Source organism: Saccopteryx bilineata, chromosome 9 (assembly GCF_036850765.1).
Source record: "Saccopteryx bilineata isolate mSacBil1 chromosome 9, mSacBil1_pri_phased_curated, whole genome shotgun sequence".
NCBI classification, from domain to species: Eukaryota; Metazoa; Chordata; class Mammalia; order Chiroptera; family Emballonuridae; genus Saccopteryx; species Saccopteryx bilineata.
Window position 1 is genome coordinate 47036328 of NC_089498.1, and position 14371 is coordinate 47050698.

The following is a 14371-nucleotide window of genomic DNA, read 5'->3' on the forward strand; positions in this document are numbered from 1 at the left end:
TTTTGTAAGAAGGAGAAGAGTTGCATCAGGACTGTGATTGAATCCAAACATAGACAGCTCAAGCAGATCTCAGATGCTCATGTGTATATAATGTGGCCCATTTTTTCCAGACTACAGCAGATGCACACAAAAACATCCATGCACTCATACATAGTCACCCATTGTACATATATACACACATATCTGAATACACCATCACACATCAGGTTGGATATATGTAGGTGGAGCCAAACAGACATATCCCAAAGCATGTATTCTGGTCACCTACAGACATACACAGAGATTGGTGTGCACTTAGGCACACTAGCAAAGACACACACAGACCTTGTTGTGAACTCACACAGATATGTATGGAGGAGCAAAAACAGGTATGGATACCCACTTATGCACTAAGTCACACTCCACAAAGACAAGTGCAGGCATGAATTCATATAGCAATGTGGATGCACTAACACATACATGCCACGGACATGCACAAACATCCCAAGCATGTACCCAGAATGACACATGTATAAAGATGTATAAATAAAATAAACATGACAGGGTTATCTAGGAGAGCCACTGGATACAATGACAAAGGCATAACAAGAACCAGGAACAGGCTGACCAAGGGTGACACAGTGGATAGAGCATCGACCTGAGATGCTAAGGATCCAGGTTTGAAGCCCCACGTTTGTTGGCTTGAGTGCGTGCTCATCTGGCTCATCAACTTGAGCACTGGTTTGAGTGTGGGATCATAGACAGGACCCCACAGTTGCTGACTTGAAGCCCAAGGTTGCTTGTTGGCTTGAGCAAAGGGTTGTTGGCTGGGCTGTAACTCCCTGATCAAGGCACATGTGAGAAAGCAATCAATGAAGAACTAAGGTGCTGCAACAAAGAATTGATGCTTCTCATCTCTTTCCCTTCCTGTCTTTCTTTCCCTCTCTGTCTCTGTCTCTTTCACTAAAAAAAAGATAGAAAAAAAGAAAAAAGAGAACTAAGAGCACACAATACAGTAGAAGGGCAGGCTGACTTGCAGAGAGGAGAAAGAGAAATAAACAATGAGATTGAGATAGAGAAGGATAGAGGGACAATGTTTTGTGCAGGGCTCTGTGCCCATCCAGGACACTCCGAGGCCCTACCCATGACCCACACTTCTTCAGAAACTGCCTAATTTATAATCCCTCCAGGAGGCCACCCAGAAGATCAGTTTCTTATTCAGACTCAGCTGCATTGAGATAAAAATGGGAAAGAGGTTCCCACACATCTTTCTCTCTCTGCCTCCTTAGCCAAAGGAAAAGCTGGGGAAAATTTAGACCAGATAATGTAAAAGCCGGAAGGGTGGTTAGCAAAGCTCTCCCCTATCTTCTTCATCTCACGGATTAATAACAAGAACAACTAATATTTACTGAGTATTTACTGCTACGTATATTACATGCATTAACCCATTGACTCCTCACCAAAATCGCCAGAGAGGTGGTGGTACTGTCATTGACCCCATAAACTCAGAGAGATTAGGTTACCTGTTCAAGGTCACACAACAAAGAAAAGATAAGAGGCTAGAATTCCAATCCATGTGTTAATCTTGCTCTTACCTTGAACCATCCTCAGACAGGGAAACTGAGAGCCAGCGAGGGGAAGAGATTTGTCTGAATTCAGCACTAGCTCTTTCCTGAAGCCTATCTGGGCCACTGCACACTGGTGTGTGTCCTGCCTCAGGGAGGTAAGGTATGTGATCTCTCATTCCATATTCCTGGATCAGAGACCAGGCCAAAATTGACCTCAAGTAATTCTCCCAGTCTTAGCCCCTCTACCCTCCCCACCCCCTCATGTCAGGTTGTATAAACCTGCACGGACCATCCTGATGCCAACTTCACTGAGAAACAAATTACCAAAGTCCTACCTGCCTTCTTTTCAATAAACAAATGGAAAAAGAAAGGGCTTGCAGGCAGCCCAGATGTAGGGATGAAAACTAGACTTATGATGGTAAATATGCAATGGGGTATACAATATTTAATTATAATGTTGTACACATGAAAGTTATATAATGTTGTTAGCTAGGGTTACCTCATTAAAAAAAAGAGAGAGATTACCGGATTGCTACCGGCCAAGCCTGTGCTAATCCTCCTTCCCTCCTCTTTCCCTCCAAAACCAACAAACAGCTTTTTTTCTCTCTGCTTTATTTTCTATCCTTTGCTCTCTCCCTACAAGTCTCAGAGCTCAGGGGAGTGCTCTGAGCAAGATGCCAGTCCTGGGAGTGCCAACCTCACCCAAATGCACTCACCAGAGTTTAGAGGTGGCACCTGAGCAGGGTGACCCAAATGTCAGAGCCTGCCCAGTGCCTAGCTGGGGCCCCTCTCAGGCCCATATACGGTCAATCTCAACACTCACCTGGTGCTCATGCTAGAGCCTGCTAGGACCAACCTCAGAGCCTACATGGTGCCTGCCTTATGCCTTCTGGAAGCCAGGCTCAAGGGGTACCTGGAAATACTCTCAGAGACCTATTGATACAAGATGTGGCTCTATTATTGTTATCATGGTATCAAGCTCACTGTCAACTGATTTTCAATCGTAGTGTCTACCTGGAGACAAGCTTAATGCCCATGTAACACACCTCTCTCCCTAGGGCTACCCGATGCCAATAGCAAAATCTGCCGATGCTGATGACAATCTCAGCACCCACCTGCTGCTAAACTTGGTCTCCACTTGGTGGCCATGGTGGGCTAGCCTAGTCAATGGAGAAAGAAGGAGAGAGGATTCAAAGCCCAGCTCTATCACCTATTACCTGTGGTCTCCAGCAAGTGGCTTTATGGAGTCTTAGTCTTCTTAACTTCAAAGTAAGGATGATAATTCTTAACAGAATTATTATCCAGTCTCATTCTTAAACAGATCAGTAAAATCTTGCATCCAGACTCAGTCTCCACAAATAGTATTCACCACGGGTAGCTGTCTTCATTATTAAGAATGTCAGTGAGGGAAGGACAGCAGACTCATGCATCCTTTCTCTACTTCCTCCCATAGCACCTCAAGACCCACTTCCATTCTGACACTGGAGTTTACCCAAATCTCTCCTGTTATAGTTCCCTCTGCCTGCTAATAGCAGCCCTTACAAGCTCTGTTTTCTGTCCTCACTTTACCTATATATAAAATGAGAAACCTTATCACAATAACAATAGAAATGATACAGTCCCAATTGAATGGGATTTTCTAAGGATCTGGGTAGAAAACCAGTGTGGCTTACTGTAAATTATATTTCCTCAGAGCATTGGGATATATGTTTGTACTGTATGTTGGTTGTCATTACGATTTTCCAAGTCCAGGTCCATCCTCCTGTCGTCTAGACCATGAGTTACTCTTCTCCAATTCTGTGGCAGGTTGCACTGAAATGCAACTCTGGTCTTCTATTCCATTCTCTACCATAGACGGGCAGTTGATGAGTTCCCAATCCAACCTTGCTTTGACATTCCAATGGAAATTCTGGGAATCAAGAAGCAGTACTGAGTCCAAAACAAAAGCAAGTGAAGAGCTGGGGTCATGAGCTGATTCTACAATCCAGCTGGACTTTTCATATATTTCTCCTCCCTGGAAGCCTACATCCACTGCTGGGGTGCTTTTCACTTCAAGCCCTTCAAATCCATTCCCTGGAATCTTCCATTCTGAGCCCTTGAAACCTATGTCTCTCTTAAGTAAAAGACCTCCAAATCCACATCTTCACAACCTATCTCATTTCAATGCCCTTAAATCATTGATTCTTCTTTACTGAAATCCCAAAATCCACAACTTTCGGATCTCTTCTTTATATATATTATATATAAAGAATATATATATTATTGATTTTTAGAGAGAGAGGAGTGAGAGAGAGATTGAGAGAGAAAGAGAGAGAGAGAGAGAGAGAGAGAGAGAGAAGGGGAGGAGCAGGAAGCAGCAACTTCCATATGTGCCTTCAACAGGCAAACCCAAGGTTTCGAACCGGCAACTTCAGTGTTCCAGGTCCACGCTTTATCCCACTGCGCCACCATAGATCAGGCCGGATCTCTTTTTAAACACCAAATCCCAAGCTCAGGGCTCACTTCTATAAATATTCCAGAATCTTCAGTTCTGAAATTTGTCTACTGTTCTTCCAAGTCCACAGCCCTGAACTAGCTCCTCGGGAGAGGCCAGAAATTCAGTCTTGGGCCCACTTTCTACTCATCTGCCCTGGAGTCTCTTCTTCCTCTGTTGCTGGCTATATCCCAAGGTGGGTGTGAGCAAGGCTGAGGGTATAATTGGTAGGTGAAATAGACACTTATATAATCATGACTGTTACATAATCAGGTGAAACGAGACAGTTACAAAATCTGCTCTTGCTTCCAAGTAGTATAAAGGCAAACCATTCCAGCAATCACCATCTGACCATCACTGTTAGTACCATCGTGATGGTCTCAGGGCTGCTTCTGGTGGCTTTGCTGGCCTGCCTGACTATTATGGTCTTAATGTCTGTCTGGCGGCAAAAGACATCCTGGGGAAAGCTGCCTCCTGGTCCACCTGCATTGCCCTTCATTGGGAACTACCTGCAGCTGAACACAGAGCAGATGTACAACTCCCTCATGAAGGTAATACAAAGCATAGAGATGGGTGGTAAGGTGGCTCTAGATCATTGTGGCAAGGTGTTGGCAAGGTTGGATGGAAATTTTAGGTAGGGAGAGAGTTGAAGTTTTAGCCTCAGGCTCTTAGCCAAGAGAAATCAGATCTTAGGATGTTCAGTCCATCGATTGTCACAGTCTGGGAAAAATGAATCCCAGCCCATGAGGTCTGAGTACAGAGCCAGTTCAGAGTTGGGGCTGCTCTCTCTAACCACCCCACCTCTTCCATCAGATCAGTGAATGCTATGGTCCAGTGTTCACGGTCTACCTGGGCCGACGGCCAGTTGTGGTGCTGTGTGGATATGAGGCTGTGAAGGAGGCTCTGTTGGACCAGGCAGAGGAATTCAGTGGGCGAGGCATGCAGGCCACCTTTGACTGGCTCTTCAAAGAGCATGGTGAGGAGGACCCTGGGTAGGAGAATGTTGTCAAGCATACTTGATGGCCTCAGTTTCCCCAGCATTCATCTCCCAACTCACCCAATCACTCAAGGTTGTGGAGGGGTCCTTCCTCTAGTCTCTCTGTCCCCATCCCTGTTTAACCTTTGTCCTCTTTAGCTTGTCTTAGTGTTTCTGCATCTCCCTGCTTCACTCTGCCCATCTCTCAGTTCTCTCTTGCTAGACATCTCTTCTTTTTCTGCATCTCTTAGAAGCTCTTGGGATTTTTGCTTTGGTACCCCTTTTCTCTATCTCCATGTGTCTTTTTGTCTTTTTCTCTTTCTCAGCTTCTGTACTTCCCATGTTTCTCTATCCCTTTTCGTGCCTTTCTTTTTCCTCTGTTTTTGAATCTCACATTATTTCTGCTTCAAAATCCCTATGCCACCATTTCCTGGTAACAGTGCTCCTCTCTACAGACCCTCTTTGTGTCTCTGTATGTATTTTTCTCTTTTCTCCTGCTCTGTTTAAAAATCCTCCATTTTTACTTCTATCTCCTAGATCTCTACAAATCTCTCTCCCCTCCTTCCCTCCTCTATCTCTTTCTCTCTCTCTTCATGTGAGTGTTTCTGCACCTCTGTTTCTCTGTGCATCTGTCTTGATCCTTACCTTCTGATTTTCTTCCAACTGTTCTCTATTTCTTTCTGTATTTCTCTGACTCTGAGTGTCTTCTCTATCTCTTTGTTTCTCTCTCTCTCTCTTCACATCTACTCCCTCTTGACCTGCCCATCTCTGCTCATTCTCAACTCCTACACTCCTTCCCCAGGTGTGGTGTTCAGCAGTGGAGAACGCTCTAAGCAGCTTCGTCGGTTCTCTATCACCACGCTGCGGGACTTTGGCATGGGCAAGCGAGGCATCCAGGAGCGCATCCAGGAGGAAGCAGGCTTCCTCATCGAGGCCCTTCAGGGAACACGTGGTGAGCTGGGGACTCCAGAGTAGAGAGCAGGGAAACACCAGGTATTCAAATGTGCATTCTGGTGTGGGAAAGAAACTAGGCTGTGGGAAGGCGTTCATAGAATTCTCAAACTGCCATCAGACCGCCAAGTGGAATCTCCCTCAAATCCCTTCTCTCCTCCACCCACCCACATCCCAGGTGACTACATCGATCCCACCTTCTTCTTGAGCCGAACCGTCTCCAATGTCATCAGCTCCATTGTGTTTGGAGATCGCTTTGACTATGAGGACAAAGAGTTCCTGTCAATGCTGAGCATGATGCTGGGAAGCTTCCAGTTCACAGCTACACCCACAGGACAGGTAACCGGTCCCAACATGGCTCCACTGTGACCCTGCCACAACTGCTCCCCTGCACAGACACAGGTGCCCCAAACTCCTATCTTCCTCCATACAGAGTCTCCTCAAAACCAGATGTCTCATTTGGGCAACTCAGCAGTTGTGCAGGAACCCAAGACAGGTGCCCAATATCCAGGCTCCAATGCCTAAATATCTCAACTAAAAGTCCCACTACAGAAATATAAAGGGAAGGAAGGGAAAGGAAAGGGAGGTAAAGAAAAGGAAGGGAATGGAAAGGAAAAGAAAAAGAAAGGCAGGGAAGAGAAGAGAAATAAAGGAAAAAGAAGGGAAAGGAAAGGAAAGAAAGGAAATATATAAATCTGGATAGGTGTCCCAATTCATCTCATCTAATTGGACTGGGGCCCTCATACTTAACTCATGAAAACTAAGACATCTATTTCCATACAGACCCATATAAATACCTAAACACCTGGACAGATGCCTTTAACCAGTGCTTCCCTTGCCTGAGACAGGTCCCACTCCCATCAGGTGATGTCCACCACCAGCTGTCCTCTTCCCTTCTTCTCTCCCACCCTCAGCTCTATGAGATGTTCTACTATGTGATGAAACACTTGCCAGGACCACAGCAACAGGCATTTAAGGAGCTGAAGGCACTGGAGGATTTTATAACCAAGAAGGTGGAGCAGAATCAACGTACACTGGATCCCAACTCCCCTCGGAACTTCATTGACTCCTTCCTCATCCATATGCAGGAGGTACACATCAGCAGCCAGTGCAGAGAGGTCTCAGGCCAAGAAGAGGGAAATCCTGATGGAAGTAGAGAAGAACAGATGCTCATTCAGATTACTCCCTTCCGTCATATTAATCATCACAACCTAAATTATAATTGACCATCAGTGTTGTCTCTACTAAGCCCTTACCCATGGGGCAGGACTTGTGTGTACAAATCATAATAACAAGCACATCTATAACACTACTGGGGACCAGGCACTATTTTAAGAACTTTACTGTATTCACCTGTTTAACACTCACACCAGCTCTTGGAGGAGGCTCTGCTATGACTCCCAATTTTAACAATGAGGAAACTGAGGCCAAGAGTGTATAACAGCTATGCCTGAGGTCACACAGTGAGAAAGCAGTTGAACCTAGCTCAGACACAGGTCTCTCAGACTCTAAGGCCAGTACATTCAGCCACCATGCTCTTACCTTTCATATCAGAAATGCCGGTGTGAACAGGTGACCTGTCTTTACTATATAATCTTGGAGGGTCCCTGTCCAAATCTGGATGTGGAACTCCTTTCCGTGAAGAAAGGAGATGGAGCTTTACAAAATATGAAGTTCAAGGTAAAAGGATCATGAATTAGCTTCAACAAGATTTTTACTGAAAAATTGGATGCTGTTACTTAAAATTTTCTCTGTGTGTCAGAAAATATGTCTCTCTTCAGCTCTCTGACATATTCTATCATGTTCTCTCTGTCCTTTGCACTCACTGTATCTCTCTCTGTTCCTCTGCTTCTAAGTATTTCCATAATTAAAAAGTGAAACTAAGCTGATAATGAAAGGATAGATAATCTGTTGGGTAAAGAATATGAAAAGTCCATTTGGTGCAGAGCCATTAGCCTGGGCAAAGGCCTGACAGAATTAGGTATCTCTTCCTACTTTTGGTCTGGTCAAAAGAGATGGGTCCAAAGGGAAAACCCCAGAAAGACCCCGAGAGCAAGGGGGAGTGGGCTTGGCCTGAAGCAGTCTCTCCTTGCAGGAACAGAAGAATCCCAACACAGAGTTCAATGTGAAGAACCTGGTGATGACAGCACTTAACCTTTTCTTTGCGGGTACCGAGACAGTCAGCACAACCCTGCGTTATGGCTTCCTGCTGCTCATGAAGCACCCAGATGTGGAGGGTAAGGCTAGAGGGAGCAAAGAAGTGAGGGCCACAGACCCTCAAATTTCCCCTGAGCCAGTGCAATGTTCGCACTTCTCTCAAATCCCTGGACCCTCAGACACACACTGCTAACCAGAGTTTAGTGATGATATTCAGCTAATAGGCACCAGCCAAGTTTCATCAGCTGTTAAAATATTGAAGATATCTGAACTGACTGGTAAATGATGGTTGCATTGAGCCCACTGAGTGCCTATTACCTGCCCCTCCACTCCTCCCTCAGAACTTCCCCCCAAATCTGGTGCAACCAGGTTAACAGGACCCTGCACCAACAATGCTTAGGACCAAACTGTTTTGAATGACCTACAATATGTCACACATGGATGTCATGCATGTAATACATCCAGTTATACATATTTGGAATATTATTCTTGCACCAAGACCCCTACATTTCTAAAAATATGCCCTTTTATTCCTCAGCCAAGGTCCATGAGGAGATTGACCGGGTGATTGGCAAGAACCGTCAGCCCAAGTTTGAAGACCGCACCAAGATGCCCTACACAGAGGCAGTGATCCACGAGATCCAAAGATTCGTAGACATGATCCCCATGGGAGTGGCCCGCAGAGTCACCAAGGACACCAAGTTTCGGGATTTCGTCCTCCCCAAGGTCCTGCTTTTGCTCAACTTAGCTGGACCTCTAACCTGCTCCCTGTTACCCAGCACCCCATCTTCCTGAGAATCTTCCCAGCCCGTCCCACTACCCCAACCAAAGACTTACTCCATTATGTGTCCCTTCAATTTTGAGAGACACTCAAAACTCATACCTTCCCAAGGCCTCTTGCCTCAGGGAATATGAATCCCATGTTCCCCAAACTTCCTGTCTCAGGAATGTAAATGTCATGTCTCCGTAAGTTCTTCCCTTAGAGAGGACCCTGCCTCTCCTGTCTCCCATTTCTCTTCACTTAGAGCATCCAAATCCTCCCTTTAAACCTGTGCACTTGGGCCCTGGCCGGTTGGCTCAGCGGTAGAGCATTGGCCTGGCGTGCGGGGGACCCGGGTTCGATTTCCAGACAGGGAACATAGGAGAAGCGCCCATTTGCTTCTCCACCCCCCCCCTCCTTCCTCTCTGTCTCTCTCTTCCCTTCCCGCAGCCAAGGCTCCATTGGAGCAAGGTTGGCCCGGGCGCTGGGGATGGCTCCTCGGCCTCTGCCCCAGGCACTAGAGTGGCTCTGGTCGCCGCCAAGCGACACCCCGGAGGGGCAGAGCATCGCCCCCTAGTGGGCAGAGCGTCGCCCCTGGAGGGCATGCCGGGTGGATCCCGGTCGGGCGCATGCGGGAGTCTGTCTGACTGTCTCTCCCCGTTTCCAGCTTCAGAAAAATACAAAAAAAACCCCAAAACAACAACAAAAAAACATAAACCTGTGCACTTGCAGCATACCCTTTCTCCCTCCACTGTATCAAATGCCCTTTCTTCTCCCCAACAGGGCATTGAAGTGTTTCCTATGCTGGGCTCTGTGCTAAAAGACTCCAAGTTCTTCTCCAATCCTAGAGATTTCAACCCCCAGCATTTCCTAGACGAGAAGGGGCAGTTTAAGAAGAATGATGCTTCTGTGCCCTTCTCCATTGGTAAGAGACCACTGTCTGTTGCCAAGTCACCAGTTACACCAACAAGGACCTCCATCATCCCAGCTCCTCTCTCTGAGGTTTAGCGTAATATCTTTCTCCAACTTGAAAGTCCCTCTAACAATCCACCCTGCAGCCAACCAACTGCAATTCCCACAACTACTAAGGTTTTAATCCTAGAAAAAAAGAAGAGGAGTTACTGTACTCATTTCAGGGATGGTAAAAATCAAGGCACATTGTGAGTCAGAGACTTGTCAAAGGTCACTCAAATTCTTCAGATTCCTGAGAAGGAGATGATAGCACAGTGGCCATATTGGGTGTTTGGGAGAAAGGGTCATCTAACATTCCCATTGCTACAGCCTGGTATGGTATTCCCCTCCATCCCATGTACAAGGGAAACTGAGGCTCAGAGAGAATTAGAAACTTCTCTGAAAGTCTCTCAAGCCACCATATTCCACCCCCTCCTCCCTGGGAGAATACAGCTGGGCATCAGGAGAGGAGACAGGTGGCGGTGAGAGCAAGCCTCACCCTGTCTTTCTTGCCCTGTCTTTTCAGGAAAGCGATACTGCTTGGGAGAAGGACTGGCTAGAATGGAACTCTTTCTCTTCCTCACTGTCATCATGCAGAACTTCCGCTTCAAGTCCCCTCAATCACCCCAGGACATCGATGTGTCTCCCAAACACGTGGGCTTTGGCACCATCCCACCAACCTACACCATGAGCTTCCTGCCCCGCTGAACCAGAGCTGCCACAGCGCAGAGCTAGTGGGAGGAGCAAATGGGGAGGGAGGAGCCTTAGCGGGGCAGGAGGGAGAGGCTCGGAGGAGCAGTGGAGCTAAGGATAGGGCTGGGTTGGAGGAAAGAAAAGTGCAAGGTGAATAGAAAAGGAAGGAGAAACAGTGGGCTGTGTGTTCACCTTATTAGAGAGATAAATCCTTCATAGTTGGGAGGAGGGGAAGAGAAACCTTACACTATACTGTGAATAATAATAATAATAGAAGTCATTTTTTATTGAGAAAATACTCTGTGTCAGCTTTTTGCTAAAAGCGTTGCACTTTCACCTCCCGTAATGCTTACAACCTATGCGACCAGAATGGTGTTCATAAGCATTTTACTGGTTACACAGCTGAGGATTAGAAAGTTTAATTCTCTCACTGGGATTCCACAGAACACAGTAACACCACCACCATGGCTGGTTTGCTCAGTGGATAGAGCGTCAGCTCAGCCTATGGACGTCCTGTGTTGGATTCCCAGTCAGGGCACGCAAGAGAGACAACCATCGCTTCTCTCCTACTTTCTCTTCTCCTTCTCTCCCTCTTCTCTTTCCGTAGCCAGTGGCTGTATTTGTTCAAGAGTGGCCCGGGCTCTGAGGATAGCTGGGTTGGTCTGAGTGTCAGCCTCAGACACTAAAAATGGCTCCACTGAGCATGGCCCCAGACAGGGATTACCTGGTTGACCCCAGTCTGGGTGTATGAGGGGTTTGTCTCACTATCTTCCCTCTGCTCACTTAAAAAGAAAAAAAAAAAGCTCATCAAATACTGAACACAGGGATGGCTGTACTTAGCCCATTGTCTTTTGAGTAGATTCATAGAAGGCATCCATTTCTCGAGGAAAAACTTATTATATTATTATACAATATGAACAGTGCAGTCCAAGGATTTTTCTAGAGTCATGGCAGGCAGCTGAGCTGGCTTCACTACATACACTTGCCCATTTATTCACACTTCAAATGCCAGGGCATCCATCATGTCCCCACCAAATAAAATGGGATCTGATCAGAATGAGATGGAGAAGAGTAGTCAGACATTTTAGTGAACTGGGAGTGGGAAACACTTCAGTGAATGCTGGGAGAACTTTGGTCGTGTCACAGCTACGTACAAGTGTGTGTGTGCACATGCAAGTACATGATTGTGATTGTATGTCCTTTTAATTTTATTTAATTATTTATTTACTTTTTAAGATTTTATTTATTCATTTTTTTAGAGAGAGAGAGGGGAGAGAGAGAAGGAGAGATAGAGAGAGAACAGGGGGAGGAGCAGGAAGCATCAACTCCCATATGTGCCTTGACCAGGCAAGCCCAGGGTTTTGAACCAGCGACCTCAGCATTCCAGGTTGATGCTTTAACCACTGAGCAACTACAGGTCAGGCTGTATGTTCTTTTGACTGAATTCATGAAATCACTTACTATGAATTTCTAAAGGTTTGTCTCTATCTGGTGAATCAGGGGTTTGCTGTAAGACCCAGCTGAGAGTCTCAATCGCCTGCTTACTCTCAGGTAAGTCAGTATATGTTCCATTTAGATGGGCATCCTCAAGCAGTGCACAACTGACCATTCAGACACATCAGTCTTAGATTTGTGTTTCTGATGCTACATAGACCTCTCCCACCTACCAAAAAGATTGCTACACTTGGAGGACCAGTGATTGAGATCAAGTGAGGGAAAAAATCTGGTCCTCTGTATCCTGCAGCTTTTGTAACAGGCTATGATTCTTGTTTCTCAATTTCCATTGTCCTAAGTTTAAGAACTTAGGTTTTATGAACTGGCTGTTTCTTGCTTATCTGAAAAGGATTGGAATAGATCTATAGGGTCACACCCTGTATTATTATAAACACACTTTTTAACAATCCAGTGTCAAAACCGAACTTTATCCTTCCACGTGCATGTCACTTTAAGAGGCTTCTAGAAACCTCGACTAGAGAAATCTTAGAATTGTGGCATAACAAACTGTTGAATTTTAGAACTACAGAGTCCACAATTCACAATCTTAGAATATCATATACCCAGAATGTGAGACTCAAGAGTATTTGACACTGGTTTCAAGTGTCCAATTCTACAACAAATCCCTGTACACACCCCAGTAAAATTCAATTTATATATACATACAGACATACATAGTATTTTGAAACAGTGATTCTTGGAATTCTTTTTTTTATTTATTTTTATTTTTTTATTTTTTAAAGATTTTTTTAAATTCTTTAATTTTTTTTAATTTTCTTTTATTAATTTTTAGAGAGGAGAGAGAGAGAGAGAGAGGGAGAGAGAAAGAGAGAGAGAGAGAGAGAGAGAGAAGAGGGAGGGAGGAGCAGGAAGCACCAACTCCCATATGTGCCTTGACCAGGCAAGCCCAGGGTTTTGAACCGGCGACCTCAGCGTTCCAGGTCGACGCTTTATCCACTGCGCCACCACAGGTCAGGCATTCTTGGAATTCTTGATGCTCAGAATCTTAGTATCAGAAGTTCTCCAGCCACATCTTTGTGAACCACATTCCTATTCCCTCTGTGGGCAGATATCAGTGCTCTAGGCTCAATATTCCTTCTAAGAAAGAGTCAAGAGAATAGTGTAGGTCGGAGCTGGAGCTACTTGGATTCTGCCAATGAAACGCTTCTCCAGCAGAAGAGAGAATGACTAACAAGTCTTTGCCCTGTAGAAAAGGGGTGGAGAAGGAAGAGAGAACATGTATTAATCCTCACAATACTCAAACATACAACTGGAAAGGAGCAGGAGTCCATTAAGACATTACTAAAGATGCCAAGACAAGTCACAATCTAGCCAGCAATGCCTGGATCACCTTTGTTTAGACGGGACACTCAGCTTTGGTACTCTGAAAGGACCAACTACACAACAAAGAGAGCTGGGGCTTAGGTGAGAACAGGAGGCTTGGGTTCTGGTCTAGGCTCTGCTGCTAACTCCTTGGGACATCTATATATCTATATTTTAAATTTATTGATTTTAGAGAGAGAGGGAGAGAGAAAGAGAGAGAGAGAGAGACAGCAACATCGATCTGTTCTTGCACATACCCTGACTAGGGGTCAGGCCTGCACTGCTCACACACAAAATTCTATGAATTGCATGTCTTAAAATAACAGAAATATTATGTCTCACAGTTCTGGAAACTACATCCAAAATCAAGGTGTGAGCAAGGTTGCACTCCCTCTGCAACCTGTAAGGGAATCAATCTTTCCTTGACTCCTGTTGCCTTCTGGTGATTTACTAACAATCTTTGGAGTTCTTGGACTGGCAGCTGTATAATTTCAAACTCTGCCTTTGTCATCACATGACATTCTCCGTGTTTGTGTCACCACTTAGACAGCCATCTTCCTATAGGGATATCAGTCATATTCCAGGATGACTTCATATTAACTGATTATGTCTACAAGGACTGTTTCCAAATAAGATCACATTCTGAGGAACAGTGGTTTAGGATTTCAGCATATCTTCTTGGAGGGGACACAGTTCAACCCATTAAACCCCTTATGCATTAACGTAATTAGCTCTACAAAGCACCTTGTGAGGTGAGCCTATAAGGACTTCATGTTAAAATGAGCACACAGATTTAGAGTAAGGTTAAAGAAGCTGCCCAAAGTCACACAGCTAGGACATGACAAAGGACATATTTGGATGCAGAACAGTTGTGCCTCTCTTGATGTTTCAGAGCTAAATCAGTAGGAGCCTCTGCCTCCAGAAGAACTCTGAATGAGGTGGTGATTTTCAGAAGCAGCATTTTGGAGAAAGGCGGTAGAAGGATGGAAATTCAGATGCCCCAACACCACTGAATCAAACACATAATGTTCCAAGTTTGGTTGCTT

General features: G+C 45.3%; 1 protein-coding gene across 1 annotated transcript; it reads left to right on the plus strand.

Moving 5' to 3' along the window:
- Positions 1–4357: 4357 nt before the first annotated feature.
- LOC136312664 (cytochrome P450 2A13) lies at positions 4358–10804 on the plus strand. Its single transcript, XM_066242370.1, has 9 exons — positions 4358–4571; positions 4834–4996; positions 5799–5948; positions 6126–6286; positions 6862–7038; positions 8043–8184; positions 8643–8830; positions 9648–9789; positions 10342–10804. Exons 1-9 carry the CDS (start codon positions 4395–4397, stop codon positions 10521–10523), a joined length of 1482 nt encoding a protein of 493 aa, XP_066098467.1. The 5' UTR covers positions 4358–4394; the 3' UTR covers positions 10524–10804.
- The last annotated feature ends 3567 nt before the right edge of the window (positions 10805–14371 follow it).